The sequence below is a fragment of the Delphinus delphis genome, chromosome 2 (assembly GCF_949987515.2).
Source record: "Delphinus delphis chromosome 2, mDelDel1.2, whole genome shotgun sequence".
NCBI lineage: Eukaryota > Metazoa > Chordata > Mammalia > Artiodactyla > Delphinidae > Delphinus > Delphinus delphis.
This window is the reverse complement of record NC_082684.1, coordinates 86,585,326-86,613,286: the sequence shown is the minus strand read 5'-3', so window position 1 is coordinate 86,613,286 and position 27,961 is coordinate 86,585,326. Positions and strand designations below refer to the sequence as shown.

Genomic DNA, 27,961 nt, shown 5'->3' with positions numbered 1-27,961 from the left:
ATCCCTGTGAAGATTCCATTCCTTCAAAGCGAGTTCTCTAGAAAGAGCCATGGTGAAGTTGGGAGCATGGAGTTTGTGGATGCAAGGTTAGCCAGTATCCTCTACCCAGTGGTTGTCTCCCTATCTTTTGGAATCTCTTGGGGGAACCTTGAAAAGAATGCTGGTAAATGGGCCCGACCACCTGAGATTATGATTTGATTGGACTGGTGTGGGGCCTGTGTATCAGTGTTATTTTAAGAACTCCCCAAGTGATTGTAATGTTGAATCTTCTAAAATCGCAGGGTTGAGACCACTACCTAGAACTAGAATAAGTAGACCCAGCAAAGGGTTAAATCTGTTTGGTGATGACATTTGTCCTCTATTTGTGGTATATTATATTATAAAATATCTTGTTGAATAATTAGGAAAAATATGGTGGTTATTAAAAAAAAACACAAACAGTGCAGGATCTGGTGTTCTTTACATTTAGTTATGAGATTAACTTGTGTTGGTCTTTGTTGTTACCCATGTTGATGTCCATTTTCTCTCATAGGTGGGTACTGTGTTAGCATTCCCATCCTTGTATTGGGATGATGCTGTTGATCTGCAGCCTTCATCAATTAGTTCTTCCTATAACCACCTTTATCTCTTCCATTTGATCACCATGGCACACATGCTTCAGATACTTCTTACCACAGACACAGGTAAAGCTCCCATCAGTTGTTAACTGTAAATAACATTTGCCCATGATTTATTGGCAAAATAAATTATGTTTGTGATTAATCATTTTATATATTTCTAAGTTCTGTATTATGTCTCTTTTTGAATGACTGTTCATTTGTTTCTTTACGGATGCTGTTTAAACGGAAAGGTTAGAAGAACTGTGACAGGAATAATTAGGTCAACCACTTGATTCTCTAACTTGCAGCTGCTCTCTAGGTATACAGGGAGACCATTTGGATCTGCTTTTCCCTTTCTTTTTTTTTTTTCAAATTCCCCAATCTCAAGGTTGAGGATTAGTCTCTCCATTGTTTGTTCCTACCTAAATACTTTCAGCCTTTCGATAAGCCTGTCTACGAAACATTCTTGATTCCTCCAGCTAGAATGATAGTACTTTGTTCATTTTATAGCAGTTATCACATAGTGTCTTATTTTATAGTTATATCTTACTGTTGTTCCACTCCTTTCCCTGCTTCTCCTTTCTCCCTGCTCCTCCATGCCTACTGTTTCTTTAATAGGTAACATTCAAATTTCAAAATCTTCCCTCATAAGCTTCAAGTGTCTAGCAACTTTTGTAATACCCAGTAAGAACTCAATAAATATTTTTTGGATGAATGTTCATTTGAGGATACATGAGTAATATCATGGAATTGTGGTATAGTTGTCCTTATAGACTCTGCTCTTAATAGAAAACAAAGTTGGGTTTTGAGTATCAGTGATCAATAAAGGCTACTGAAAGTTCAAATAATTTAGAGGACAGATAATTAAAGTGACCTTAGAACGGTATCTAGCAAAATTACATATGCATTTACCTTTTGACCCACCAATCCCACTTCTAGGAATCTACCCCAAAGCTCTACTGGCAAAAGTATGAAAGGATATAAGCACAGATTATTCATTGTGGCATTATTTGGAATAGCAGAAAACTGGGAGATTGGTTGAATGACCTATGGTATATCCATATAATGGAATGCTGTGCAGCTATAAAACAGAATGAACAAGATCTATTGAAGAAGTGATCTCCAGGATATATTATTAAGTGAAAAAAGTAGGGTACAGAACACTGGTTTTAGTATATACCTTTGTGTGAGGTATTTTATGTGTATTCATGTGTTTACATTCTTACATATATTCATACTTGCTTATTTTTTTAATAAATGAAACAACAGAAGTATAAACCGAAAACTGATTAAAAAGAATTGCCTCTAGGACAAAGTAAAGAGTACAATACTTTGAGCAAAGACTCTTATGAATGTCTTTTTAATATAGTTGATTTTAGAACCCTAATTATACTTAACTAAAAAAAAATCTAAATGGTGAAAATAATTTTTTGACAATTGAAAACAACAAATGAACCTAACAAGTGTATCAAGAAAATAATTGCTTAAGTGACTTTAAAAAACAGTATTTCAACTGTACTTCCCTAGTAGGATATATTCTGATAATGGAAGAACTACAAAAAAAATCTTAAACTGAACTCAGTTAGTGGTATCAGTAGTACTAATATTCTTATTTTGAAATTATTTTAGGCGGTTTTTAAACCAAATAAGGATTGTGTTAATGTCATTGGGAACCAGATTTTCAGTATAAGAAGGAAGACACACAAGAATAAATTCAGAAAAGTTAAGTAAAAACCAAATAATCTCCCAGTCACAATCCCTGCAAGTTATTTTTTGGGTGTCAGCAGACTGATTGTAAGTTTATATGGAGAGGCAGAAGACTCAGAATAGCCAACTCAGTATTGAAGGAGAAGAACAAAGTCAGAGGACTGATACTACTTGACTTTAAGATTTACTGTAAAGCTACAGGAATCAAGACAGTGTGGTACTGGTGAAAGAACAGACCAATGAATCAATGGAACAAAACAGAGAGCCCCCAAATAGACCCACATAAATATAGTCAATTGATCTTTGATGAAGGAGCAAAGACAAATGGAGGAAAGATAATCTTTTCAACAAATGGTGCTGGAACAACTGGATATCCACATGCAAGACACAGACACAGATCTTACACCTTTCCCAAAAATTAACTAAAAGTGGATTATAGACCTAAATGTAAAAATACAAAACTATAAAACTCCTGGAAGATAACATAGAAGAAAACCCAGGTTACCTTGGGTATGCAATGACTTTTTAGGTACAACACAAAAGGTACAATCCATGAAAGAAATAGTTGGTAAGTTGGACTTCATTACAATTCAAAACTTCTGTTCTGCAAAAGATTATTATCAGGAGAGTGAGAAGATAAGCCACAAACTGGTTGAATGGATTTCCAAAAGATGCATCTGATAAAGAACTGTTATCCAAAATATACAAAGAACTCCTCTAAGATTCAACAGTAAGAAAACAATCTCGTTAAAAATGGACAAAAGACCTGAACAGACACCTTGCCAAAGAAGATATCCAGATGGCAAATAAGCATATGAAAAGATGTTTACAATTAGGTGTCATTAGAGAATTACAAATTAAAACAACAACGAGATACCAGTATACATCTATCAGAATGGGTAAAATCCAGAACACTGACAGCACTAAGTACTGGCAAGGATGTGGAGCAACAGGAGCTCTCATTCATTGCTGGTAGGAATGAAGCCCATGCCACTTTGAAATACAGTTCAGCAGTTTCTTAACCAAACTAAACATGCTGCTACCATGCAGTCCAGCAGTCACACTCCTTGGTACCTACCCAAATGAACTGAAAACCCATGTCCACACTAAACCTGCACACAGATGTTTATAGCAGCTTTATTCATAACTGTTAAAACTTGGTAGCAACCCATATGTCCTTGTGACTGGATAAATAAACTGTGGTACATCCAAGCAATGGAGTATTCTTCAGTGCTAAAAAGAAATGAGCTGTGAAGCAATGAAAAGACATGGAGGAAACTTAAATACATATAACTAAGTGAAAAAAGCAAATTTGAAAATGCAACATACTGTATGATTCTATGACATTCTGGAAAATGCAAAACTATGAGATAGTAAAATGACCAGTGGTGATTGGCAAGGGTTAGGGGAGAGAGAGGTGAATAGGCAGAGCACAGAGGGTTTTTAGGGTTTAATGAAACTACTCTGTGGGATACTATACTAATGGATACATCTTATACATTTGTCAAAACCCATAGAATGGGGCTTCCCTGGTGGCGCAGTGGTTGAGAGTCCGCCTGCCGATGCAGGGGACGCGGGTTCGTGCCCTGGTCCGGGAAGATCCCACATGCCGCGGAGAGGCTGGGCCCGTGAGCCATGGCCGCTGAGCCTGTGCGTCCGGAGCCTGTGCTCTGAAACGGGAGAGGCCACAACAGTGAGAGGCCTGCGTACTGCAAAAAAAAAAACAAAAAACAAAAAAAAACCTGTAGAATGTACAACAGCAAGAATTATCTCCAATGTAAACTATGGACTTTGGGTGATAATGATGTGTCAATATAGGTTGTAACAAATGTGCCAGTCCTGGTGAATGGTACTGATAGTGGGAGAGATCGTAGGTGTTTGGGAACAGTGGGTATATGGGAAATCTGTGCTTTTCTCTCAGTTTTGCTGTGAACCTAAAGCTGCTTTAAAAAATAAAGTTTATTAATGTAAAAAGATCTTGTTACCTGGGTGTGTGAATTTGTCAAAATTCATTAAATGGTGCATTTAATATTTGTGCATTTTATTGTATGTAAAATTTACCTCATACTGAAAAAAACAGTCATATACAAATATTGAACTCTTACATTTAAATTGGAAATATCAGTATGAGTTCATGATATATTTTCCTTTAAAAAAAAAAAAGTGTATTTTCTAAAGAGACCTTAATTGAAAAAGGAAAAGAACTGGCAATATTCAAGGTAAGAGACTCAGGGTAATTTTAACTGTGGCCTTTCAGATGAATTAATGGATAAACAAAATATTTTTAAAACAAGAGAGTACTACTCAAATGTGCTGTACCCATCCCTCGCAGCAGACTGAAGATAGGCATTTTTATCCCCATTTTAATATAATAAAACTAAAGTTCAGAGAACTTCAATGGCTTACACAAAATTTTAACTTAAGTGGGAGAGGTGGCAGTTGCTGGAAAGGTGTAGGATGGTCCTACTAAAGGTTAAGGATAGATTATGGAGGAAATAACCCCACAAGATACTTTTTATGTGTCTCTTTGCTTGAGCAAGAAGGCAGAACAGCAACCTACTTTCCTTTCTAGAGGTTGAATTTCTACCTGCTAGACAGGACAGCTAGGAACCCAGAGCAGGTAGATGACCACTAATTTATTTACCTGGTCATGTTATAATGAGGTAAACATTTATTAAACATCATGTTTAGCAAGGCTGTGATTCTGCCCTATTTATTTCTCTAGCTAACATACTGTTAAAGTTTATGTAACAGTTTTAATATTCAGGATCAACAATTTAGACTGAGAACAAGGGAAAGAACCTCAGTTGAGTTGACATTGCTTATTTTCCTGGAACCATGAAATTGAGGTTTAATTGGTAAATTGAATAGCAAATTCATAGATTTATCTTTCAGAATTTCTTTTTCAGGTCTCCCCCTTGCACAAATTCAAGAAGAGAGTGAAGAGGCTCGTTCTGCATCTTCTTTCTTGGCAGAAGTTTCTCAGTATACAAGTGGGTGAGTAACAGTCCATTAGTCCAGTCTATTTCAGTATTGTTTTTATAATTCCACATCTTTGTTCAGTTGTTTGGCAGTATAAATTTTTTTTTTTTTTGTTATGGTACGCGGGCCTCTCACTGCTGTGGTCTCTCCCGTTGCGGAGCACAGGCTCCGGACGCGCAGGCTCAGTGGCCATGGCTCACGGGCCTAGCCGCTCCGCGGCATGTGGGATCTTCCCGGACCAGGGCACAAACCCGTGTCCCTTGCATTGGCAGGCGGACTCTCAACCACTGCACCACCAGGGAAGCCCGGCAGTATAACTTTTGAACCATTTTAATTCCAGTTTTAAAAAATCAGTTAAAAGGCTTTTGGAATAACAACAAGTAAAACCTACCCATTCATTTGTTTCTGAGTCTAAAACAAGTTTTGACACATCTTTACTCTTGTAAACTGTTACGGGAACATAGGCAAAAGATGATAGAATTTTAACAATATGCAGCAGTTAGAATTTAAATAAATGTAAAAAGTTGAAAATAGGTTGCCCTTTTAAAGCAATTCAGACAGTTAATACACTTAACTACCTAGAGGTTTTTTAAGGCTGCTGTGAGTAATATGTGAAATATATTGGCAATGCAGAGGTTAAAACCAAAAGTACAACAGAGTGCTCTGCTGCGCTTCATCTGCTGCCAAGTTCTGCTCTTTGTTTTCATCTTCTTCGCCAGTCAACCTTTTTCTTTTAGTTTAAGTACTGAATATGTGTGCGTGTGTATTTATTTTTATGTTAATAGACTATTTTTAGAGCTGTTTTAGGTTTACAGAAAGCTTGAATAGAAAGTACAAAGAGTTCCCATTTCCTCCCTCCCCCCACCAATTTCTCTGTTATTAATGTCTTGCATTTGTGTGGTACATTTGTTAAATTGTTGAACCAGTATTGATACATTGTTATTAACTACAGTCCATAGTTTACATTAAGGTTCACTCTTTATGTTGTAAAATTATAGTATTATATAGATAAGTTTCACTGCCCTGCAAATCACCAATTTTAATACAGAAATCAGGAAAGTATTAACTTTTTTTTTTTTTTTTTTAGCTAACTTGGCTTATTTGGTTAGTTATTGCTAAATATATTTGCTCCACATTTCATTACAAGGGTTAGGAGAAAGAAAAAAGTAGTTCTTTGCCTTAAACATCTACCTGGTAAAAAATGCAAGATTTGTGGTTTTCTTTAGCTAGTTAAATATTTTGTTTTAAATATTTAAAAATTAAATGGATAAAAAATTATTTAATGCTTAGCTATGTTTTTGAAAGGGGATGTGTTTACAGTCTAGATTTTAGTCTGATCTGTATTCTGTTCTCTTCTGGAATTATTGCCTCTTAGCTGCATTGGGTGTGGTATTCCTGGCTGGTATTTATGGGTCTCGTTGAAGAATGGCATCATCCCTTATCTTCGCTGTGCTGCATTGTTTTTCCACTATTTACTTGGAGTAACTCCACCTGAAGAACTATTTACCAGTAAGTGGGAAAATGAAATCACAGAGTAGTAAATAAAAGACTTTTTTTGTTACCTTCAACCTCAGGAATACAAGGTGAGAGCAGGCAAAACCACTTCATTCCTCACCTCTTTCATCAGTGTTCATTCCAAACATGTGTGTGCCCCTGCCCTGGTGTAGGTAAAAGGTGAGGCCAGAAACCAGATTAGCCTCACAGTCTGCAAAACCTATTCATGGCTCCTATCTATGTACAGTTTTTGTACTTGAGCTTACAAAATGCCTGCGCGCAGAGTATAATGGTTAAGGTATACAAAAAATTAGAAAGATTGATTGCTTTTAAGGGAAAAGAACTGTTTGGCTAAGTAGGAGGAAATTTTTATTATATACTCTGTTTCTTGAATTTTGAACATATGACTGTATCTATTATGAAAGAGTTAAAATGCTGCTGGGAAAGGACTGTTGTGATAAACCAAGGCTATGTGTATTTGAGTAACAGAATCATTTCCGTTCTCCTTTACTTGCCTTAAATCTACATCAAGGTAGAGAAGGTTTCCTTGTGGCTTTGTATGGGTAAAAATCAGAAGGTTTGTATGATTTTGGAAGAGTCATCAAATTTGCTCAGAGATTCTTTCTTTTGTCCTTTTCTCAGGTCAGCCTTAAGAAGGTTCTATATCTTGAACTCAGTTCAGTAGGGTTTGTTAGATGTAGGTTTGTTCTGATTCTGTATAAATATGATGCTACTTTCCAAGTGGTTGTCAGTACAGATCTGTTGTTTTCATTTTTTAAAAAATCATATATTATCTAGTCTGTGCTGTAGTATGGCAATGGATAAGATAAAGTCCTTTCTTTTACTGAGAGGAGATGAAATATAAACAAACAGATAAATATATATAATATAATGTGAAATGGTAATAAGTGCTGCAAAGAAAAATAAGCAGGTCATGGGAGTAGAGAATGCTGGGGTAGAGTCATGAAAGCCTTGTTTGTGAGGAGATATTGAGCAAAGGGACATTGAAAAAGGAGATAGGGTTGAACTGGGCAGGTGATTGAAGGAAGAGTATTCCTAAGCAGAAGGAACAATAACTGCAAAGGCTTTGCTTGACATAGTCAAGGAATAGTAGAGATGAGTGGCCGAAGCCTATTGAACAGGGGGAGGGTGGTAGGAGATGAGGTCCAGATCAGGTAGGGCCTTTATGCCACAATAAGGACTTTTGTATTTTGTATTTTTGTGGTGGTTTGCTGTTGGAGAAGTCTGATCAGGAGAATGACTCAATCAGATTTAAACGGATCACTGTAAAATAAATTAATTAATTAAAAAAAAAAGGATCACTGTGTCTTGTCACCCACAGTTTCATAGAGTACAAAGTATACTCTGTGTAGACAGAGTATAGAAATGAGCATAAACAATGTAGAAACTCTACTGTTGACCAGGTAAGAATAATGTACTTATTAAATGTATTTTTATTTCCTTGCAGATCCTGCAGAAGGAGAGTACAGTGCACTCTGTAGCTATTTATCTTTACCCACAAATTTGTTCCTGCTTTTCCAGAAATATTGGGATACTGTAAGGCCCCTCCTGCAGAGGTACTGTGGGGTTAAAATATCATTATTGGGTTATTATACAGTTTGAAAATGTTAAATTAAAAATATTTGCTAAGCTCTTAGATTGATTAGCATCGTTTGAAGGGGTGACAAAAATATACGAGATTCCTAATTCACACACATAAGGAGTTGGGGATAAGACCAGCAGCAATGGGCAGCTGGAATTTCTGCTTGTTCTACCATGACTACCATTCATGGTTCTTATTTTCCCTACAGCTGCTATCTCATCCCAGTTTTAAATGGGGTGGGGGGTGGGTGGAGTGAGGGTAGGTCCTGTTGTAAGCAGCAGTACAGTCACAGTTAAACACTGGAGGAACCCAAAGTGGGGCTACAATAGTAGCATATCTCATATGGTAGCACATATCTCAGCAGGGTGACTGAGGAGGAAATAAAGGTCATTTGGTAGATCAGAGATGTATCTAGTTAAATTTTCTGTGGAAAAGTGTGTCTTTTTTTAATTAAAAATTTCTTCCTACCCCATTACTTACTGGCCCTTCTGATCACTCTCTACCCTCCAAACCTCCAATCTCCTTACCCTATCTTTGCTGCCACCATTTTCCATCTTTTTTTTTTTTTGAGATATAATTGACATATACCATCATTTTAATAATTAGTTCTCATCGTGTTACTCTTACTTTATTTCCCCCATTAAAGATTCTGGCATCCAATTCCAATACTTGTTGCAGGGGGGCGGGTTGTTTTTCCCACGCATCCAGCAAGTAATTCTGCAACATCATCTGGGTGTCCTGCTATTCAGCTCAATCCTGATGCTGTCGTCCTGGAGATGCTGTCAGATTCCATGGGTTAAGGGCTCAGTCCATAAAACTGACGACCCCACCTCCACATACTTCAGAAAGAGCCAGTCACAGTCCAGGTTGTCACCTGTGCTCACCAAAAGACTATAGTTTGATTAGTCTGTAGAGCAGCTCACAGAACTCAGAGAAACGTTTTACTTACTAGATCATCAGTTTTTTATCAAAGGATATAACTCAGGGCCAGCCAGATGGAAGAGACACATAGGGCAAGGTATGAGGAAAAGGGAGCAGAACTTCCACACTCTATCTCTGAGCACACCACTCTCCCTGAATCGACACGTGTTCACCAACCTGGAAGCTCTCCAAATCCTCTCCTTTAGAGGTTTTATGGAAGCTTTATTACATAAGCGTGATTGAGTAAACCATTGGCCGTTGGCGACTGATTCATCCTCCACCCCTCTTCCCTCCCCAGGGGCTGGTGGGTAAGGAGTGGCTGAAAGTTCCAACCCTCTAGTCACTGGTTAGTTCTCCTGGCTACCAGCCCTCATCCTTTTGTTCAAAAGCCACTTTGTTAACATAACAAAAGACACCTTTTTCACTCACATCACTTCGGAAATTCCAAGGGTTTTGGAAGCTCAGTGCTGAAGTTGCGCTGAGTCAGTCTGTGCCAGGAACTGGGTCAGAGACCAAATATATTTATTATTGTTAAAAAAATTAAGTTTGAAGATCTAATTGGCTTTATTAAATGATTTATGAATGGGCAGCATCCCATCTAGCAAGTAGAAAGGAGCCTTTTATAGTCAGCAAGGAGGTGGGACAAGGAAGTCATAAATGAGAAAAGGATTATTTCAGGCAAGGTAACCTTCCTTTGCGGGACAAAAGGATCTGTTAGGCAGATTACCTCACTGCTACTGACCAGGAAATTCCAGACCGATGGGTAAAGATTTCACTTCTGGGGAAGGTTGAAACTGCAATTAGGTTTAGGTGTTAAGTCTTGGTTTGATGGACGTGGGCTTAGCACAAGTAACTTCCATTTGGGGCTTGTCTCTTTTTTAATGTTATCAGTCACAGTATCACACCCTTGATTTCCTTTAGTCTTTTCAATTTTCTACCCTTTTTCTTTCTCCTTTTTCTTTGATCAGTGTCTTTTTCCCTGCATGCCCATGTCAGGATTTGTGTGAATGTCCGCCCATCTCCTGACACCTTTCTCTGTGCTCTCATCTCTTCTTTTGGGTTCTTTTCTGTGTTTTCTCATTTCTCATGAGGTATTCTGATTTTCAGTGTGATAAAAATGAATCCAAAAAAAAAATCAGTATCATGCTTTGTGTTGAATGCAATCACAGTAGGTTATACTAATTTTACTTTTATATTGTTGGAGTCGATACATTTTTAACTTGCCATTTTAGTTTAGTGTTAAAAATTCAAACTTTGAAACAAAGTCTGTACCATTCCTGGCTCTGCTTGCCTCAGAGCCTTTCCTCATTGTCTTCTCTGAAAGGCAGGGGACTGACCTCTGTAGGCCATATTTCCCAGTCTCCCTCGTCTGTTGGCTTCAGCCTGTGGGAGGCACTGGCAAGATATTGGAGGTCAGGAGGAAGAGAGAAACCTGTGTTTAGACCACCTCTCTCTGCCTTGTGGGGCATCCCTGACAATGGCTACTGTCAGTTTTACTGATGTTCTACTGGATGTCAGAACATCTAGTTCCCACCAGACAAGTCTACTGTAGTTCTAGCATCCACCAGTGACCCTGAGCTCCAACAAAACCACTCAAAAAATATTATTTTGTTCCTCCAGCCTGGGAAGGATAGTAGCTTCCTGTTATTGGCTAATCTTTGGGTTGCCTTGCCTTATTTGACTCCTGGTTGGCTTCTCAGCCCTTCTGTCACCTTTATTTCCAATTCCTAGTATTAAATTCCCTCTTGTTAAAATACTCAGAGTGGTTTCTGTTTTTCTAGTAATAGATAACCTTTTAAAAAAGAAATTAATAAAAGGGGGGGTAAATAGACAGAAAAAAGAAGGGGAGAAAAGAAAGGGAGAAGAAAGGGGGACAAGATATAAGGTAAAAGAAGTCTAGCAGAGGGCACATGGAAAGAAGGGACAGAGAGGTTTGGAGAGGATGGCTCCATGAATATTCCACTGAAGTTGTGATGACCCATTTGCTTTTTCTCTCTGCTCCCCATATAGATGGTGTACAGACCCTGCCTTACTAAACTGTCTGAAGCAAAAAAGCGCCATAGTCAGGTTGGTTTTACTTCTCAGTCCTTCCCCATCTACAAGTTGTGTTTCCAAAAGTAGTTGGTTGATGAGGATGCTTTCTAGTCTGTTGTCTTCATTCTCACTCAGCACATTGTTTCTTACATTTCTGTTAGGTCTTTGCCGGAAATTCGATTCTTCGTACAGTTGATTTTTTTCTTGGAGTGGCTGTCCTTTCTCTCTTAAATTGTTTGACACCACCAGCACCTTAAGCTAGTGCATACCTGTTAAAAGGCTTCTTGCAGCTGCTAGTGTATTAAAATGAGAGGGTAGTGACAGTATTCATATAAACCACTTTTTTTCCTTTTGAGAATAAAGATATAAATAGAACTATTCCCTCCTCCCCATCTCTTCCTTTCTATAAGCTTAGAGACTACCCAGCAAAACTTTTCTTCAGCCCCCCATCTCCCTTAAGTTATGGTTTAATCAAAATCCATCTCTTCCTCAAGGACAGTTTTTATTTATTTATTTATTTATTTATATTTTTTGGCTGTCTTGGGTCTTTCTTGCTGTGCGCGGGCTTTCTCTAGTTGTGGTGAGCAGGGGCTACTCTTCGTTGTGGTGTGCAGGCTTCTCATTGCGGTGGCTTCTCTTGTTGCGGAGCACAGGCTCTAGGTGCGTGGGCTTCAGTAGTTGCGTCAGTGGGCCCTAGAGCACGTGGGCTTCAGTAGTTGTGGCACGTGGGCTGAGTAGTTGTGGCTCACGGGCTCTAGACCACAGGCTCAGTTGTTGTGGTGCACGGGCTTAGTTGCTCCGTGGCACGCAGAATCTTCCCGGACCAGGGATTGAACCCATGTCCCCTGCATTGGCAGGCAGATTCTTAACCACTGTGCCACCAGGGAAGTCCCCCTCAAGGACCATTTTAAATGTTACCTTCTCCCTGAAGCCTATCCTAACACATCCTCTCATATGTGTCTGTTCATGTGTGTGTATGTGTGTCCCAGCCAACACTGTAAATCACTGAACAGTAAACTCAACAGTGGCCAGAACCGCATGCTTATCTTCTTTGCGTCCCCTCCAGGGCCTGGTTTGTATTATGTACAGTCTCTGATTTTTATTCAAATTGCATTGCGTCAATAAACAAGCAGAGGAATTGACCCCAGCCTTAAATACTAACACCAGCACAATTTTTTTTTTATGGCTAAAGCAAACATTGTGAGACAGTGTGCATTTGCTACCTTCTTTTCTCATCTGTTTTCACCCCTTGAGTTCCTTTCAGCTTCTCCTTAAATGTGCATATGCTGCTGCCTAAGACTTAACCCAACTTTAGTGATTTAGAGATTATAGATCCACCTCCTGTGCTCAGATGCAGTAGTATTCACATCACCAAGAAAAGAAGAGTTTAAAATATGAGTACATATTTTAGCACTATTAATCTCACAGAAGTCGCTGTGTGCCTTTTAGACATCTACTGTTTCCCTAGCATGGTACTAAACTAAAATACTCTGAGAGAGTTAAAAGATACAATACATACACCTTTTGGTCATGGGTAGTTTATAGTCTAACTATGTACATAAATGAGATACAGTATAATAATATATGGAATATACTGTTAATGCTATAGAAACGTAAAGAGTAAATATTCTTAATGATGTAAGTTTAGTCTTAGAGGAGATAATTTTTAGCTGAACACAGAAGAGATTATAGTAGAATTTGAATTGACTGGGGTTTGAGAAGAGAATTTCATGTTATTCAGATGACCTTCCCCAGGACATGCATGCAAGGCTTTTGTCATATTACTATGGTGAGAATGAATAACATTTGCACACATGTAACAAGTACTAAGTATATTATGTTTCACTTCAATATCTTATTGAGTTCTCAACAGCCCTTTGAGGTTCCTTGATACTATTCATTTCTTAAATCAACATGAGTATTTAATGTTTCTCTCCTCACCCCCCCCCCACCCCGGAAATGTGTTACTAAATTGAGGGTGTGCCCTATGATTGAGAAAGTATATATGTTTATTCTCAGTTTACTGACCAGGAAATACAGGATTAGGTTCAGTGACTTGTCAGGTGTTAGAGAATTTAGGATATGTAACCGGGCCTGTTTGATTTCAAAGTCTGTGTTCTTAACTACTACTTTATATTACCTTCCTAGACAGTATAGAAATATAGCTAGAACAATTTAGTCTTAGGAGATAGTAGGAGTTGGGTTTGGAGAGGAAACCAGCTGATGAAAGATCTGGAATTCTAGGCTGAAAAGTTTAGACTTAATCTAGTCAACAGTAGGAATTACTATGGATTGCAAATATGAATCCTTAAACTGTTTTTTTGGCCACGTCACACGGCTTGTGGGATCTTAGTTCCCCGACCAGACCAGGGATCAAACCCATGCCCCCTGCAGTGGAAGCACAGAGTCCTAACCACTGGACCACCAGGGAATTCCCCTCCTTTCATTATTTTTAAAACATTCTTCCTTCTGTTATTTGGTCTGTTTTTGATCTGGGCTTATTTACTCATAAAATAAAATTGCCATTTAAATTATATTTCTAGGTACCCTAGAAAAAGAAATAGTTTGATAGAGCTTCCTGATGACTATAGCTGCCTCCTAAATCAAGCTTCTCATTTCAGGTAAGAAGAAATATATATTTAAAACTTTTTTGAGCTTACAAACTCACCACCACTAGCAAACTTTTTTTAAAAGTGACCACTGAGCATCCTCTGTAACAGTGATTTTCAATCTTTTTTTTTTAATCGAGGTGAAAATCACATAACATACAATTTTGTATAATTCATTGGCATTTAGTGTATTGCCAATGTTGTGCCACCACTGTTTCTCTCTAATTTCAAAACTTTGATCACCCCAGGGAAACACCTTGCATCCACTAAATAATCATTCTCCATCCCGCTCTTTCCCGATTCTGTAGTAACTGATAATCTGCTTTCTGTCTCCATGGATTTGCCTATTCTAGATATATTATATAAAAGGAATCATACAATCTATGACCTTTTGTGTCTGGCTTTCTTCACTTAGTATGTCTTTGAGGTTCATTCAAGTTGTAGGATGTATCAGTACTTCATTCCTTTCTTGGCTAAATAATATTTCATTGTATGTATATACCAAAGTTCATTAATCTATTCATCCATTGGTGGGCATTTAGGTTGTTTCCCTCTTTTGACTATTATGAATAATGCTCCTACAAACATTCATGTACAAGTTTCTGGTAGGACATATATTTTAATTTTTCTTGGGTATATATACCTAGGAGTAGAATGCTGGGTCATTACGGTAATCCTATGTTTAACATTTTGAGGAACCATTAAACTGTCTTCCACAATGGCTGCACCATTTTACATTCCCACCAGAATGTATGAGGGCTCCTATTTCTCCATATTCTCACCAGCACCTTTTATTTTCTCGTTTGTTTGTTTGTTTGTTTTTTAATTAAAGTGATCCCAGTGGGTGAAAAATGGTAGCTCACTGCGGTTTGATATACATTTCCTTAATGATCAAGGATGTTGAACATCTTTTTGTGTGCTTGTTACAGATTTGTATATGTTCTTTGGAGAAATATGTGTTCAAGTTTTTTGCCCATTTTGTTTATTTATTTTTCATTTATTTTTTTATTTTTTAATTGGGGTATAGTTGTTTTACAATGTTGTATTAGTTTCTACTGTACAGCGAAGTGGAGTTCCCTGTGCTATACAGCAGGTTCTCATTAGTTATCTATTTTATACATATTAGTGTATATATGGTAATCCCAAGCCCATTTTATAATTGGACTATCTTTTTTGTTGTTGAGTTGTAAGAGTTCTTTTTATTTTCTGGATATTAAACCCTTATTAGATTTTAATTTGCAAATATTTCCTCCTATAAGTTGTGTTTTCATATTCTTCATAGTGTCCTTTGATGTATGAGTCCATCTTATGTTTCTTTCTTTTGTTGCTTGTGCTTTTGGTATCAAAACTAAGAATTTGTTGCCAAATCTGAGATCATGAAGATTTATTCCCATGTTTTTTCCAAATAATTTTATAGTTTTAGCTCATATTTAGGATGTGAATCTGTTTTGAATTAATTTTTGGAATAAGGTAAGAGGTACAACTTCATTCTTTTTTCCATGTGGTTTCCAGTTGTCCCAGCACCATTTTTGGACACTGTTTTTTCCCCCTCATTAAATAGTTTTGGCACCTGCTTTGAAAATCAGTTGGTCACAGATGTTTGGGTTTATTTCTGGACTCTCAATTCTGTTCCATTGGTCTATAAGTCTATCCTTATGCTAGTACCACATTTTTTAATTACTGTACCTTTGTAGTAAGCTTTGAAATTGTAACATGAGAGCTTTCCAACTTTTTCTTTTTCAATATTGTTGTGACTATTTCGGGTCCTTTGCGATTAAATTGGAATTTGAGAATTGGCTTTTTCATTTCTGCAAAAGAGGCAATTGGGATTTTAATAGAGATTGCATTAATCTATAGATTGCTTTGGAGAGTGTTGCCTTCTTAACAATATTAAATCTTCCAGTCCATGAACATGGATGCCTTCTATACTTAGGCCTGCTTGAATTTCATTCAGTGATGTTTTGTAGTTTTCAGCGTACAAGACTTTTCCCTCCTTGATTATATTTATTCGTAGGTATTTTATTCTTTTGAAAGCTATTGTAAATGAAATTGTTTTCTTAATTTCCTTTTTGGATTGTTCATTGCTGGTGTATGTATGTATGTATGTATGTATGTATTTTTGGCTGCATTGTGTGTTTGTTGCTGCACGCGGACTTTCTCTAGTTGTGGTGAGCAGGGGCTACTCTTTGTTGCGGTGCACGGGCTTCTCATTGCAGTGGCTTCTCTTGTTGCAGAGCACGGGCTCTAGGCACATGGGCTTCAGTAGTTGTGGCTCGCGGGCTCTAGAGCGCAGGCTCAGTAGTTGTAGTGCACGGGTTTAGTTGCTCCGCGGCATGTGGGATCTTCCTGGACCAGGGCTCGAACCCCGTGTCCCCTGCATTGGGAGGCGGATTCTTAACCACTGCACCACCAGGGAAGCCCTGCTGGTGTATTTAAACACAACCGATTTTTGTCTGTTGATCTTGTACCCTGCAACTTTCCTGATTTCCACTAGGTTTTTTTTGTTGTTGTTAATGGTTTCTTTCAAAGAGCATATTTAGGAGAGTTAATTTAAAGTCTTTGTTTATTATGTCTCATGGCTGGGCTTCCTTAGGGATGATTTCTGTCAGTCTCTTTTTGGTTTCCTGTGAATGGGCCATACTTTTCTGTTTCTTTGTAAGCTTTGTTGAGAATGGGACATTTTGAGTATTGTAACATAATAACTCTGGAAATCAGATTCTTACCACATCCCAGGAATTACCATTGTTGCTTGATAAGGCTGTAGTTATCTGTTTGTTTTAGTGACTTTTCCAAACTATTTTTGCAAAGACTCTATTCGTTGTGTGTTCACTGAAGTCTCTGTTCCATTACCTCTGTGGTCAGCCAGTAACTGACAGAGATTTCCTTAAATGCCTGGACACAATAAGAAAAAAAAAAAAAGAGAGAAGAAAAGATATAAAGACTATCTACCTCTTTAACTCCCCTCTACTACCATCACCGCCAAGGAAGCTGCTTCAGCCCACGGGAGCTGAAACAATGGTTAGTTTCTGTGCCAGCCCCTCAGTGAACTGCCAGGCAAAACTAAACATACAACCCTAATTTTTGAACACAAGGTCCCTCTTGCCCACCTTGGCACCAGCATGCTGCACCAGGATTGTGGGCAGCCACGCCCATAGCTACCTGCTGTGGGGCTGGGGGATAAGGGATGGTAACCACTACACAGAATGCCAAAATTCACTGAAATTTACTAGCCTCATTTTTGTCAAGCACTCCTCTGGACACTGCAAGTGTTTGTCCTGACTCTGAGTTCCCAGAATAATTGCTTCAGACAGTTCTTGCCAGATCAGTAGTTGTTCTGGTACAGGAACCTCACTGTTCTCAACTTCCCAAGCAAGTAGCAGTCTTAGAAATATCTTTTATACATGTGTCTTTAAACACTGTTTTACATGCATTACAGTGTGGTGACCACATTCATTCACTGAAATGACACTGAAGAACACTTTTTTTTCCCAAACACAATCTTATATGGAAGCTCATTGTAACAGTAAAACAGATAACATTGTGACTCAAAGTGCAAGCCTGGGTACTGGAAAGAGGAATAGCCTTTTAGCCCCTTAGCCTTTTCTGGCACCATGTTCCTCCTACCTCAATCAGATTAAACACTACTCTAAAGCAGTGTTTCCTAAACTTCCTTTTATCTTCATCTTCCCTTTCACTGATCACTTTCAAATCAAAAAAATACTGGCTGATAAAGACGAGTGAGAAGCAATAAAAACAAGTTACATTGTGCTCATTGCTAATACCATGTATGAATTACCTTTATAAGAGAACAACATGAGCTTAAACTCATGATGCTCTGTGATAAAATTATGTTCAATAAGGTTAACAGTAATTTTTGTTTTGCGTTCTGTAATATGATGCAATTTATTTGAATAGCATAAATTAATGAGCAGCACCACCACCAGTGAAATGTCACTGAATGGAGAAATCATATTTGTATCTGCTTCAGCCATTGGTTTGTGAATATTTCATATTTGAATCACAATGCATCATCTTGAAAATAATAAGACAAAATTATTATTGATGTAGTTCTGTATCCTTGACAATCCAGTAGCATCACACATCACCCATAGCAAACCAAACTGATAATGATGACGTGGAACTAGCAGTAACTAGTAATTAAAAGGCAAGAATCTCAGTAGCTTGAAAATCAAAGCCTATTCAAGACTCCGTTGATAATGTACTGGTGACAAGGCATTGTTTTCCCAAATTACAGAAATTCCAAAGCTCAGTTAGGCGTTTTGTAATGTTCCTGAGCTTTGTGCAACAGCTAAACTTCTTACTAAACTTAATTAGAGCTCTCAGTAAACACAACTAACTCTCAAATTTAAGGATACTAATTAATAATTCCAGTTAACTGCCTTGATCTATAAGGTGACTTAGTCTTTATAACTATATGTTAAATAACTTGCTGTCATTTGAAGGACTCAAAAGGAGAGATTGCATTTCAGGGTCATCTTAAGGGCTTGAAGAGCCCTTCTTTGGCCCACTCTGAGAATCACCACCCTACAGAATGACTAAGGAAATTCTCTTATTTAGTTATAACCATTGCTTTGAGCCACAAAGCCAGGGGGTTTAACTGGCCCATCAGGGGCTTGGGCAGCCCATAGTTCAGCCTCTATTACCAGTTAGAATTGACCTCAATTTCAGCTCCCTTGCTGCTTGTCTCAGGCAGATTAAGGTCAGCCAACTAAAGAAGTGACTGAATCACTTTACCTCTCAGCCCTCCAAAAATTAGCTGGATGATTTCAGAGACTGCGTCCAGCTCCAAATTCAGTGATTTTCCTAATCTTGGGGTTGCATTGGTATCACAGATACCCTGTGAATAGATATTGTTTTCTAGTCATTCAAGGGTATCATGCTGTTGGCTCTGAGAAGAGTGTTAATCATTAATCACAGTGACGATGCTCCTGAATGATATTAGTACTTACTGGTTTCAAGTAAAAATAATAATAAATCTTATGCTCTCTTCCAGTTTTATTGTTACTACTAGTTTCCATTAAGACTGAGTCATCTCTAGTGTAGGAGGGTGGCTGGTCAGTACTGTATTTCAGGGGCATCACTCCCATTTTCCTCTATAGGATGGGACTCAGCCATCCTGTGCTAAAAGTTAAAGAAGATGTTGGCTTTATCCAAAAAGAGCAACACCCAGGGAGTGAAAATAACCCTCTCATCTACAGGAGACAGGAATGGAATACCTATGCAGGGAGTCCCTCTGCTCGTGTGTAGAGAATAGTGATTTTCTTATCTTGCCTAAGAAAGTGGGCATCAGAGAATAAACTGTTAATACCATATTAGAGATTTGTTTTGGTGCTCTTTATTCTGACCCAATTGTGGACATCAATGGCTCTCTCCTGGGGTTGCATTTATTTTTTTCTGTCCAAATTGATGCTTGCTTTATGTCCATTATACAGCAGAGATAGGAGTATAAGAAGCTCCTTTTACAAAGATAGCCATTATCACTTTAATTCAGAGAGTGATACCCCTCTTGGGGGCATTATAGCAAGGCTCTAGCATGCCACTGTGTCAAATGGCCAGATCTCATAGTACTACTTGGTTCAAACAAGTAAACTTTGTCACTTTTTCTTTCCCAAGACCTGGCTGTGTTTCACAGGTGGAAAGGTGCGTCAGCTCAAAGACTGCAGTCTCCCCTTTCAACCCTAAAGATCTCAATACTTCAAAGAAGTGGGGGAAATGTGTTTAAACCCTTACTGAAAATTGTGGTTAAAACAACAACAGTAATTGTATACCTTCAAGGTCATTGCTCCAACATTGAGACACAAGATTGACTAAACCAATCCAGAGGGGGAGCTGACTGTAAATTGGTCGTGTCAGATGAAGACTGGATTCTCTAAATGCATCTCAATCTCAAGGCATATTTAAGTGCCACACTTTGTGGGAATTCGCAGAACACTGCATATTTAAAAATAAATTTTCTTACTATGAATTAATCAGAAGACTTTTTGTTATCTTCTTAAGGAAAAGTATTAAAAAGGAATCATCTAATTAAATGTTTCCTTGTGTTTTAAGAGCTTTCTTCGCTGCAAAGCAGCCAGTGATGAAAACACTGCTAATACATCTAAAACACTGCTAACTGATTATATCATGCTTTTATTATTTCTCCACCATACTGAATGTTTTCTTCCCTTTTGAGGTGCCCACGGTCTGCAGATGACGAGCGAAAGCACCCTGTCCTCTGTCTTTTCTGCGGAGCCATACTGTGTTCTCAGAACATTTGCTGCCAAGAAATTGTGAATGGAGAAGAGGTGGGAGCTTGCATTTTTCATGCCCTTCACTGTGGAGCTGGAGTCTGCATTTTCCTAAAGTAAGTAGGAAGCTTCATAATGAACGTAGGGAATCTGAATCCAGTCTGGAGGCCATCATGGCAGGACAGTATGTTGATAGGATATGATCTCTCAGAAGTTAGAGCATAGACCTGTTATTCACATGCAATTGCATTTGAAAAGATACTTAAGTATCTTCTCAAATGTAAATAATAGTTTAAAAAATATGAAGTAAGTAGTTTGAAAAATAAGGAGTTAAAAATTGGAATCTGTTCACATTTTCATTATTTGTGGAAAACCTTAAATATGGTAGACTTGAAATGAAACTGAGTTATTTGTATTGAGGTGGATGGACCTATAGTCTGTCATACAGAGTGAAGTAAGTCAGAAAGAGAAAAACAAATACCATACACTAACACATATATATGGAATCTTTAAGAAAAAAAAGGTTCTAATGAACCTAGGGGCAGGACAGGAATAAAGATGCAGAGGTGGAGAATGGACTTGAGGACACAGGGAAGGGGAAGGGTAAGCTGGGATGAAGTGTGAGAGAGTAGCATTGACATATATACACTACCAAATGTAAAATAGATAGGTAGTAGGAAGCAGCCGCCGCATAGCACAGGGAGATCAGCTCGGTGCTTTGTGACCACCTAGAGGGTTGGGATAGGGAGGGTAGGAGGGAGATGCAAGAGGGAGGGGATATGGGGATATATGTATACGTATAGCTGCTTCACTTTGTTATACAGCAGAAACTAACACATTGTAAAGCAATTATACTCCAATAAAGATGGTAAAAAAAAAATGGAAACGTGAAATATGATAGGCTTTATATTGATTACTCTGGTATCGTGTAAAAATCAGGTATAGTGAAAGAGTTTAGAGTCCTAAAACTTGTATTTTCAAAGGACATGTACATTGTTACTTTATGTTGTCCTTTGAATGTTTTAATTTGCTTCACTTCTTCTACCAACCAACCATTGTTTTCCCTGGTGTCTTAGCAAATGACTGAGAACAGACCAATAGTCTCTCATATTTATGAAAGAAGAGTGCAAGTTTCCTGAGAGAGAGAAAAAATTCAAAGTGGATGCATGTGCTCTTTCTTTCCATTCTCCCCATGTAATCTAGTTTCTGTTTACATAAACCCAAACATCTCACTCACTAGGGAATATGTAATCACTGCCAATCAGCATCTGTTGGAACAAGGAGAATAAGTGTATGCAAGCAAAGCCCAAACACCTATTTTCTTCTAGGGTACCTACAGCGATTAAACCCACTACCTATTCCAACTGTTTATTTTATAATTTCTCTCTAGAGTACTTATCTCTTATGTACACGAACATTATTTTTTATTTTTCCATTTCTCTGCTGTAAGAGTCCCAAGTACCTTCAGGGTTACAGTGGTTCTTCATAATGTGCACTGTTGGAGGCTGGCTCTAACCAGAAAAGGCTCGACACTTCCATAGATGACCTTCTTTCTGGCCCAGGGTTATCAGACTAGGAGATGTGGTTCTATTCTTCTGTTAAGCTCCCTCCCCCGCTCCAGGTCATAGGTCAGGAAATAGAACAGAAACAACCCCAGCCACCATCTTCCAGGGTACCTATGGTTCACATAGGACAGTCTCCTTCCTCTCTTCAGTATATTTAGTCAGTATTACTGACTGATCCCATTTCCCTAAGTCCATTGATCCTTTCCCATAGCTTCAACAAAAATAGCAATGTTCATTCTCTTTTATTTAGACAAAACACGATTTAGTCTGTTTGTCTATATTGTCTTTATACTGAATTCTTAACAGATACCATGTCTTTTCTCTAGATTAACTTTGACACAGTGCCTGTCATTTGCATACATGCACTTAGTAATATTTCTGTTGGTTGTTTTGTCCCTTAGAATCAGAGAATGTAGAGTAGTCCTGGTTGAAGGTAAAGCCAGAGGCTGTGCCTATCCAGCCCCTTATTTGGATGAATATGGAGAAACAGACCCTGGCCTGAAGTAAGTTTTTAAAATTTTACTCACATTATTGTACATGGATGGTGGCAGCTCTTTAAACACAAAAGCTAATACTGAGAGATATTTTTAAATAGCTATAAATTGAAAATATTAAATATGATGCCATCCTAAATGTAACACATAATTTTCAACAAGTTTGTGCTTCTCCAAAATTTTTAGACCCCCGCCATCCTAATGTTTGAATGCTCTATTATTTTTAATCAACCTTTCTTCAGAATTACTTAGAAGGTTTAATTGACGCTGATGTATAAAAGAAAGAAATCTGTAGTATCCAGTGAGGGAGTTTGGTTTAAAATGGATATTCATTGTTTCCATTGCAATACTTGAAACTTTTTATTAGCCAGCTATGTCAGCCTTCTTTGCTTTTAAACATTAGCAAAAATGCTTAGAATCCTGTAATTTTCTGTATCCTTCACTGGTGTTAGGAACTGGAGTACCACTCATGGGTATGAGAAAAAGGAGGTAAGGCCACAATGGTCCCAAAAGTACATATAGTTAAAGATTAGATCCCCTTACCATAAGCTCTTTTTGTTTAACTAAAAGTTTGTTCTTTTGAAATTTTGGGTTGGCCAAAAAAGTTTGTTCGGGATTTTTGTAACATCTTAACGGAAAAATCCGAACTTTTTCATCATCCCAATATATTATTCAGAATGAATCGGCTTATTGGATGAGGCTTAGAACCTCTTTGTTCATACGGAGATTTGTTTTTATTGTAACAGCTTTTGACCTGTATAGAGAAAGTCTTTGGATTCAGGAAGAAAAAGGTGGGTGGTGGAAGTAGTTAATGATTGAGGATAAGAGGCCTGTGTTGTTCCAGAAAGGTACAAAGAAGCAGAATTTTTAAGTTAGTTAGGCAATATGAAAATACCTAACCAGCTGAGACATGTTAGTGCCCCAGGGATGAGAGTCTCACAGTTCTCCATCATTGGCAACAGCCAGACTTCAGTCATTTTGGATTAGCTGTTATACAGTGTTACAAACTGTGCAACCTTAGAATTGGTGTGGAGTAATTTTATTTAAGTACTTGCTAATCACCAGCAAGTTTGTTGTGTCATAAAGACAATAATAACTAAGTATTTCTGAGGAGCAGCGTATAATTTGAGGGCTTAGTGTTACACCTCAGACCTAACCTCTACCGTCCAAAGATCAGAAATCAAAGCTGGATAAACTATAAGAGGCCAGAAAGCCATTAAAGACCTACTCAGGCTAACCACTCTAAAAAGAATAGAACTGCTTCAAGTTATAAACCTTTCTAGCCATTTAAATGGGATCCCATAATGCCCATGGTATACTTGACCTATTTTTCTGAATAATCAAGGAGTAAGTTTCTTCTTCATTAGCTAAGTAACTTATCGAGTTCATAGTGATCAGTGGTGAAGGGAAAATATACCTTTTAAAACCTTGTCCTGGTGATTCCTTCCCAGTTCCAAGAACATCTCAAAAGTTCAGACTAATTTAAACAATAAAGATGTAGTAGTTATTTGATTCAAGCTTACATGTTTTTTTCTCCCCCTGAAGGAGGGGCAACCCCCTTCATTTATCTCGTGAGCGGTATCGGAAGCTCCATTTGGTGTGGCAGCAACACTGCATCATAGAAGAGATTGCTAGGAGCCAGGAAACTAATCAGATGTTATTCGGATTCAACTGGCAGTTACTGTGAGCTCCAACTCTGCCTGGGGAGAATCACGAATGAAGACAGTAATGAAGACTGATTCAAAATTATGGAGACCTTATTGAGGGCTGGGGAAGGGTTGGAGGGTCTTTTGCTCCATGTCCAGATTCACATACATCAATAAAATATTCCTTAATGGAATATTTCTTTCAATTAATGAACATATGCTTAAAGCAAAAAAAAAAAGACATAGATTAATCTATTTTATGTTCCAGAACACTAAAGAAATGCTTCTTCACCCCCAAGTGTCTGATTCTGCTAATAGTTCCAGAAAACTTATTTCCCTTCGTAATCTGTCCCACTTCACTTCATCCACCTGATAAATGAAGTCACATCAAGCAGTTGTGGGCATTCTTATATGTTGGTTGACTCTTCTACAATTTGTATTTGGTGTTTCCCCCCCCCAAATTTAATTTAGCTAATGGATCACTGACAAGATTTAATAATCTGTGTTAGTCTTCCTTGCAGCTAAAGAGAAATTCAGAAACCATGCAGTGTACTTCAATTGAGAAAGTTTTCCAAAAAGTAAAAATTTTATAATTTCTCTCTTAAGGAAATGCCCCTAAAGTGCCACTTACTGTTTCAGCCAGAAATTAAACTATATTTCTATATGGACAAAGTTTCCATTTCTAAGGCAAATTTCTGCCAGTGTGGAAAAGCTTTTTTTTTTCCTACTGTAGACCTCAAGAAGAGTTAGGATAATGTATTTATTATTTATCCCTGATGAAACAAAGCCTGCAGTCCTCACCTCTGATGGTGAGGATTAGCTTTATTGCATTTTGAAATTATACTTTCCATTTTCCAAAGGCAAGTTTTTCAAATAAGTTCACTTATCTCTTGATTGTGACATGACTCTATTTGACTCAGAAACCTGATGCAGTTCTGATGTAAACTATCTATAGAATGAAGATAAGAAAATTCCCCCAATGAATGGATCATGGCAGCTGTAAATTAGAACAATCAGATTTAAGCCTGTTCTGTAACATTCTGTGTCTTTGTAAGACAGATCCTTCATTTGTTATCTGTGTGCAAACTTTTCATAAACTCTGGATATATGAATAGTATAACCAACAAAAAAAGCCATGTGGTCAGTAGTCTGTGTCCTGTTAAAACATGCTGTGGTTGAGCCATCTTGTTCATAAATAACAGAGCTCTCCGGCATCTGTGCATAGACTTCTTGGTTTTTGGCTTTAACTTTTTATATCAAGAACTTATGATATAAAACAGCAGGCAGAAGATAGATTGAAATCTTATATTTTAGCTTCTGTTGTCTCTGGGGTAATGTTAGGAGTTCGAAAGATACATTCAAAGACCGTCTTATTTTGCCTTTGGTGACCATGGTCATGTATGTGTATAAATGTTTTCCTACCTTCTTTTTGCTCAGCAAAGGCAAGCAAATAAAAATATATTTGCAAAGTGATTGATGATGTACATTTTGGGTTAGATTTTTATGGTATTCTTATGTAAAGTAAAGAAATTCTGGATTTTACAATAAGGGATTGGCATGAACAGGCATCAGAATCACAATCATGTTTCTACCTGAATAATTATTATTCAGAAGGTATCAGAAAATAGATACAACTCCAATAAACAGTTTCTAACTATTGATGGGTGAGGATTACAAATTTCAGTATTCGGTTTGTCAAATTTGCCAGTATGATTAAATGATTATAACATTTCCTTTTACTTCTTATATAATTTTGTTGGGTGGATTGTCTGACTGGGAAGTCTGAGCCAGCCTAGGCAACAGAAGATGCTGACTTCTGCCCTAATTGATTGGTCCCAGTTTAGCAAAGATAAATTGATTTTTTATTTCTAACCTTTTTCTATCCACTTCATAAATTCTACGGTTAAGCTCTCAAGCTGCCAGAGGGACTGTCCTGCAATGGCCAGTCAGATCTTTACTGCCAAAGAACCCATTTCCTATTGAGTTCCATTTCCTGAGATTGATTCCGATCTCTGCACTGTAGATGAACATACATCTCTCAGTGCTGCCCCCAGCCCAAGGGATTTCTAATTATATTCAAATATCCTAGTTGTTTGCCTTCATCATTGGAAACAGTTTAATTAAGCATATGAAGTTTACTTAAAAATGAGCAAAAAGTCACTTTATTTTCTTTAGTGTAGTATGTGGAGGAACTGGTTCAACAGGATGGCTCCAAAACTGTGTTTTTTGAATGTTTGGTGAGGGGCTAGCAGAAATTTTAATGATACAGTGAAGAAAAACATATATCTGTATAACTAATTTATTATCGTGGTGTATGGGCTGAGTTCACCCTTTAGTGGTCATTTGTCATTTCATAACAACTATGCATTTTGGTTCACTGTGATGATGATCTATATTTAGTGACTGCCACATATTTATACCACTGATTCAAATTCCATCCATGATACAAATAATGCATATATTGATATCTTTTATTGCAAAATGTAAATTTAAAACTTGTATAATGTTCTGTGCTTTTTGAAATAAAATATCTTATATGTGTATATTTAAAAAGAAAAAAGGGACTTCTCATGTTTGGGGATTTGGGTTTGAAGTATAAAGAAGTATACCTAGAAAGGAGCTATAGCTAAAAGTTATCTTTGTCAGCCCAGACAAATTCTTTAAAAGACATAGGTATTTAGTGTAATGGTCTCCAAACATTTTGACCATACAGTCTATCAGTAAATAATTTTTAAGATGCATATTTTACATATATATGCATATGTTCAACTGTAAGAATTAAGATTACAGATGGGGGTGGGAATAAGCCAAAATCAGATAATTTTACATTATCAAAATAATGCAAAATTATTACAACCAACAAAAAATGGGAGCAAAGGGATGAGTAGGTGGAAAGTTAAATAAGCTCACTGAGGGCTTCCCTGGTGGCGCAGTGGTTGGGAGTCCGCCTGCCGATGCAGGGGACACGGATTCGTGTCCCGGTCTTGGAGGATCCCACGTGCCGCTGAGCCTGTGCGTCCGGAGCATTACATAGAAGTAAAAAGATAGCACTTGAAGCTGAGAAATCAAGAAATAAAAACTACACAAACTGACAATAGGATAAAGCTAGCAGCTACATAGAAGGGGCAGTAAGAGGTAGTTTCAAAATTGCTTACATATTAGGGAAGCAACAGAGAATTTAAAGAAAGAGTACTGAGAGTATTATATAAAATCAGAATAAAGTTTACAACTAGAACTACACACAATATCAAAAGGGGGGGGAGGCAAAGAAAATAAACTACATAGTGAAACAATATAAAAAAATTCAGACCAATCAACAAACGTAGATGGGCTTAACTCACCTACTTTTTAAATAATCACCTGAGTTAACAAATAGATTCAGATGAAAATTAAAGAAATGAACCTAATTTAAAAATGGAGGCTTCCCTGGTGGCGCAATGGTTAAGACTCCGCCTGCCAATGCTGGGGACACAGGTTCGAGCCCTGGTCCGGGAAGATCCCACATGCTGCGGAGCAACTAAGCCTGTGCACCACAACTACTGAGCCTACGTGCCACAACTACTGAAGCCCACGCACCTAGAGCCCTGGCTCCACAACAAGAGAAGCCATTGCAATGAGAGGCCCACACACTGCAATGAAGAGTAGCCCCCACTTGCCTTAACTAGAGAAATCAGGCACACAGCAATGAAGACCCAATGCAGTCAAAAATAAATAAATAAGTAAATTTGAAAATGGGCAAAAGATTTGAACAGATTTTTCTCCAAAGAAGATGTACAAATTACCAGTAAGTATATGAAAAGATGTGCATTAGTCATTAGGGAAACACAAATCAAAACCACAATGAGATACCACTTCATACCCACAAGGATGGCTATTTTCAAAAAGACAGATAATGTGTTGGTGAGGATGTGAAGAAATTGGGACCAAATACAGGCAGTCCTCACTTTGTACAGTAGTGAATTACTGCATATATGTCCATGCAAGCTGAAACCATACAGAGCAATCTTAGTATCAATGGGAAAGATACCATTGGGGATTCCCTGGTGACGCAGTGGTTAA

General features: G+C 37.7%; 1 protein-coding gene across 4 annotated transcripts in view; it reads left to right on the top strand.

Annotated features, from left to right (window-relative positions):
- Positions 1–26,447, top strand: part of UBR1 (ubiquitin protein ligase E3 component n-recognin 1) — a 167,584-nt gene extending 141,137 nt beyond the window's left edge. For 2 of the 4 annotated variants that reach the window (XM_060005096.1, XM_060005100.1), the window contains 9 exons: positions 533–683; positions 5,216–5,303; positions 6,664–6,797; positions 8,251–8,359; positions 11,317–11,373; positions 13,884–13,961; positions 20,143–20,313; positions 22,164–22,265; positions 23,802–26,447. In XM_060005096.1, the coding sequence (XP_059861079.1) occupies positions 533–683; positions 5,216–5,303; positions 6,664–6,797; positions 8,251–8,359; positions 11,317–11,373; positions 13,884–13,961; positions 20,143–20,313; positions 22,164–22,265; positions 23,802–23,943 (1,032 nt within the window). In that variant the 3' untranslated portion in view covers positions 23,944–26,447. The remainder of the gene's footprint in view (positions 1–532; positions 684–5,215; positions 5,304–6,663; positions 6,798–8,250; positions 8,360–11,316; positions 11,374–13,883; positions 13,962–20,142; positions 20,314–22,163; positions 22,266–23,801) is intronic. The other 2 variants (XM_060005097.1, XM_060005098.1) reach the window with 2 other exon arrangements.
- The last annotated feature ends 1,514 nt before the right edge of the window (positions 26,448–27,961 follow it).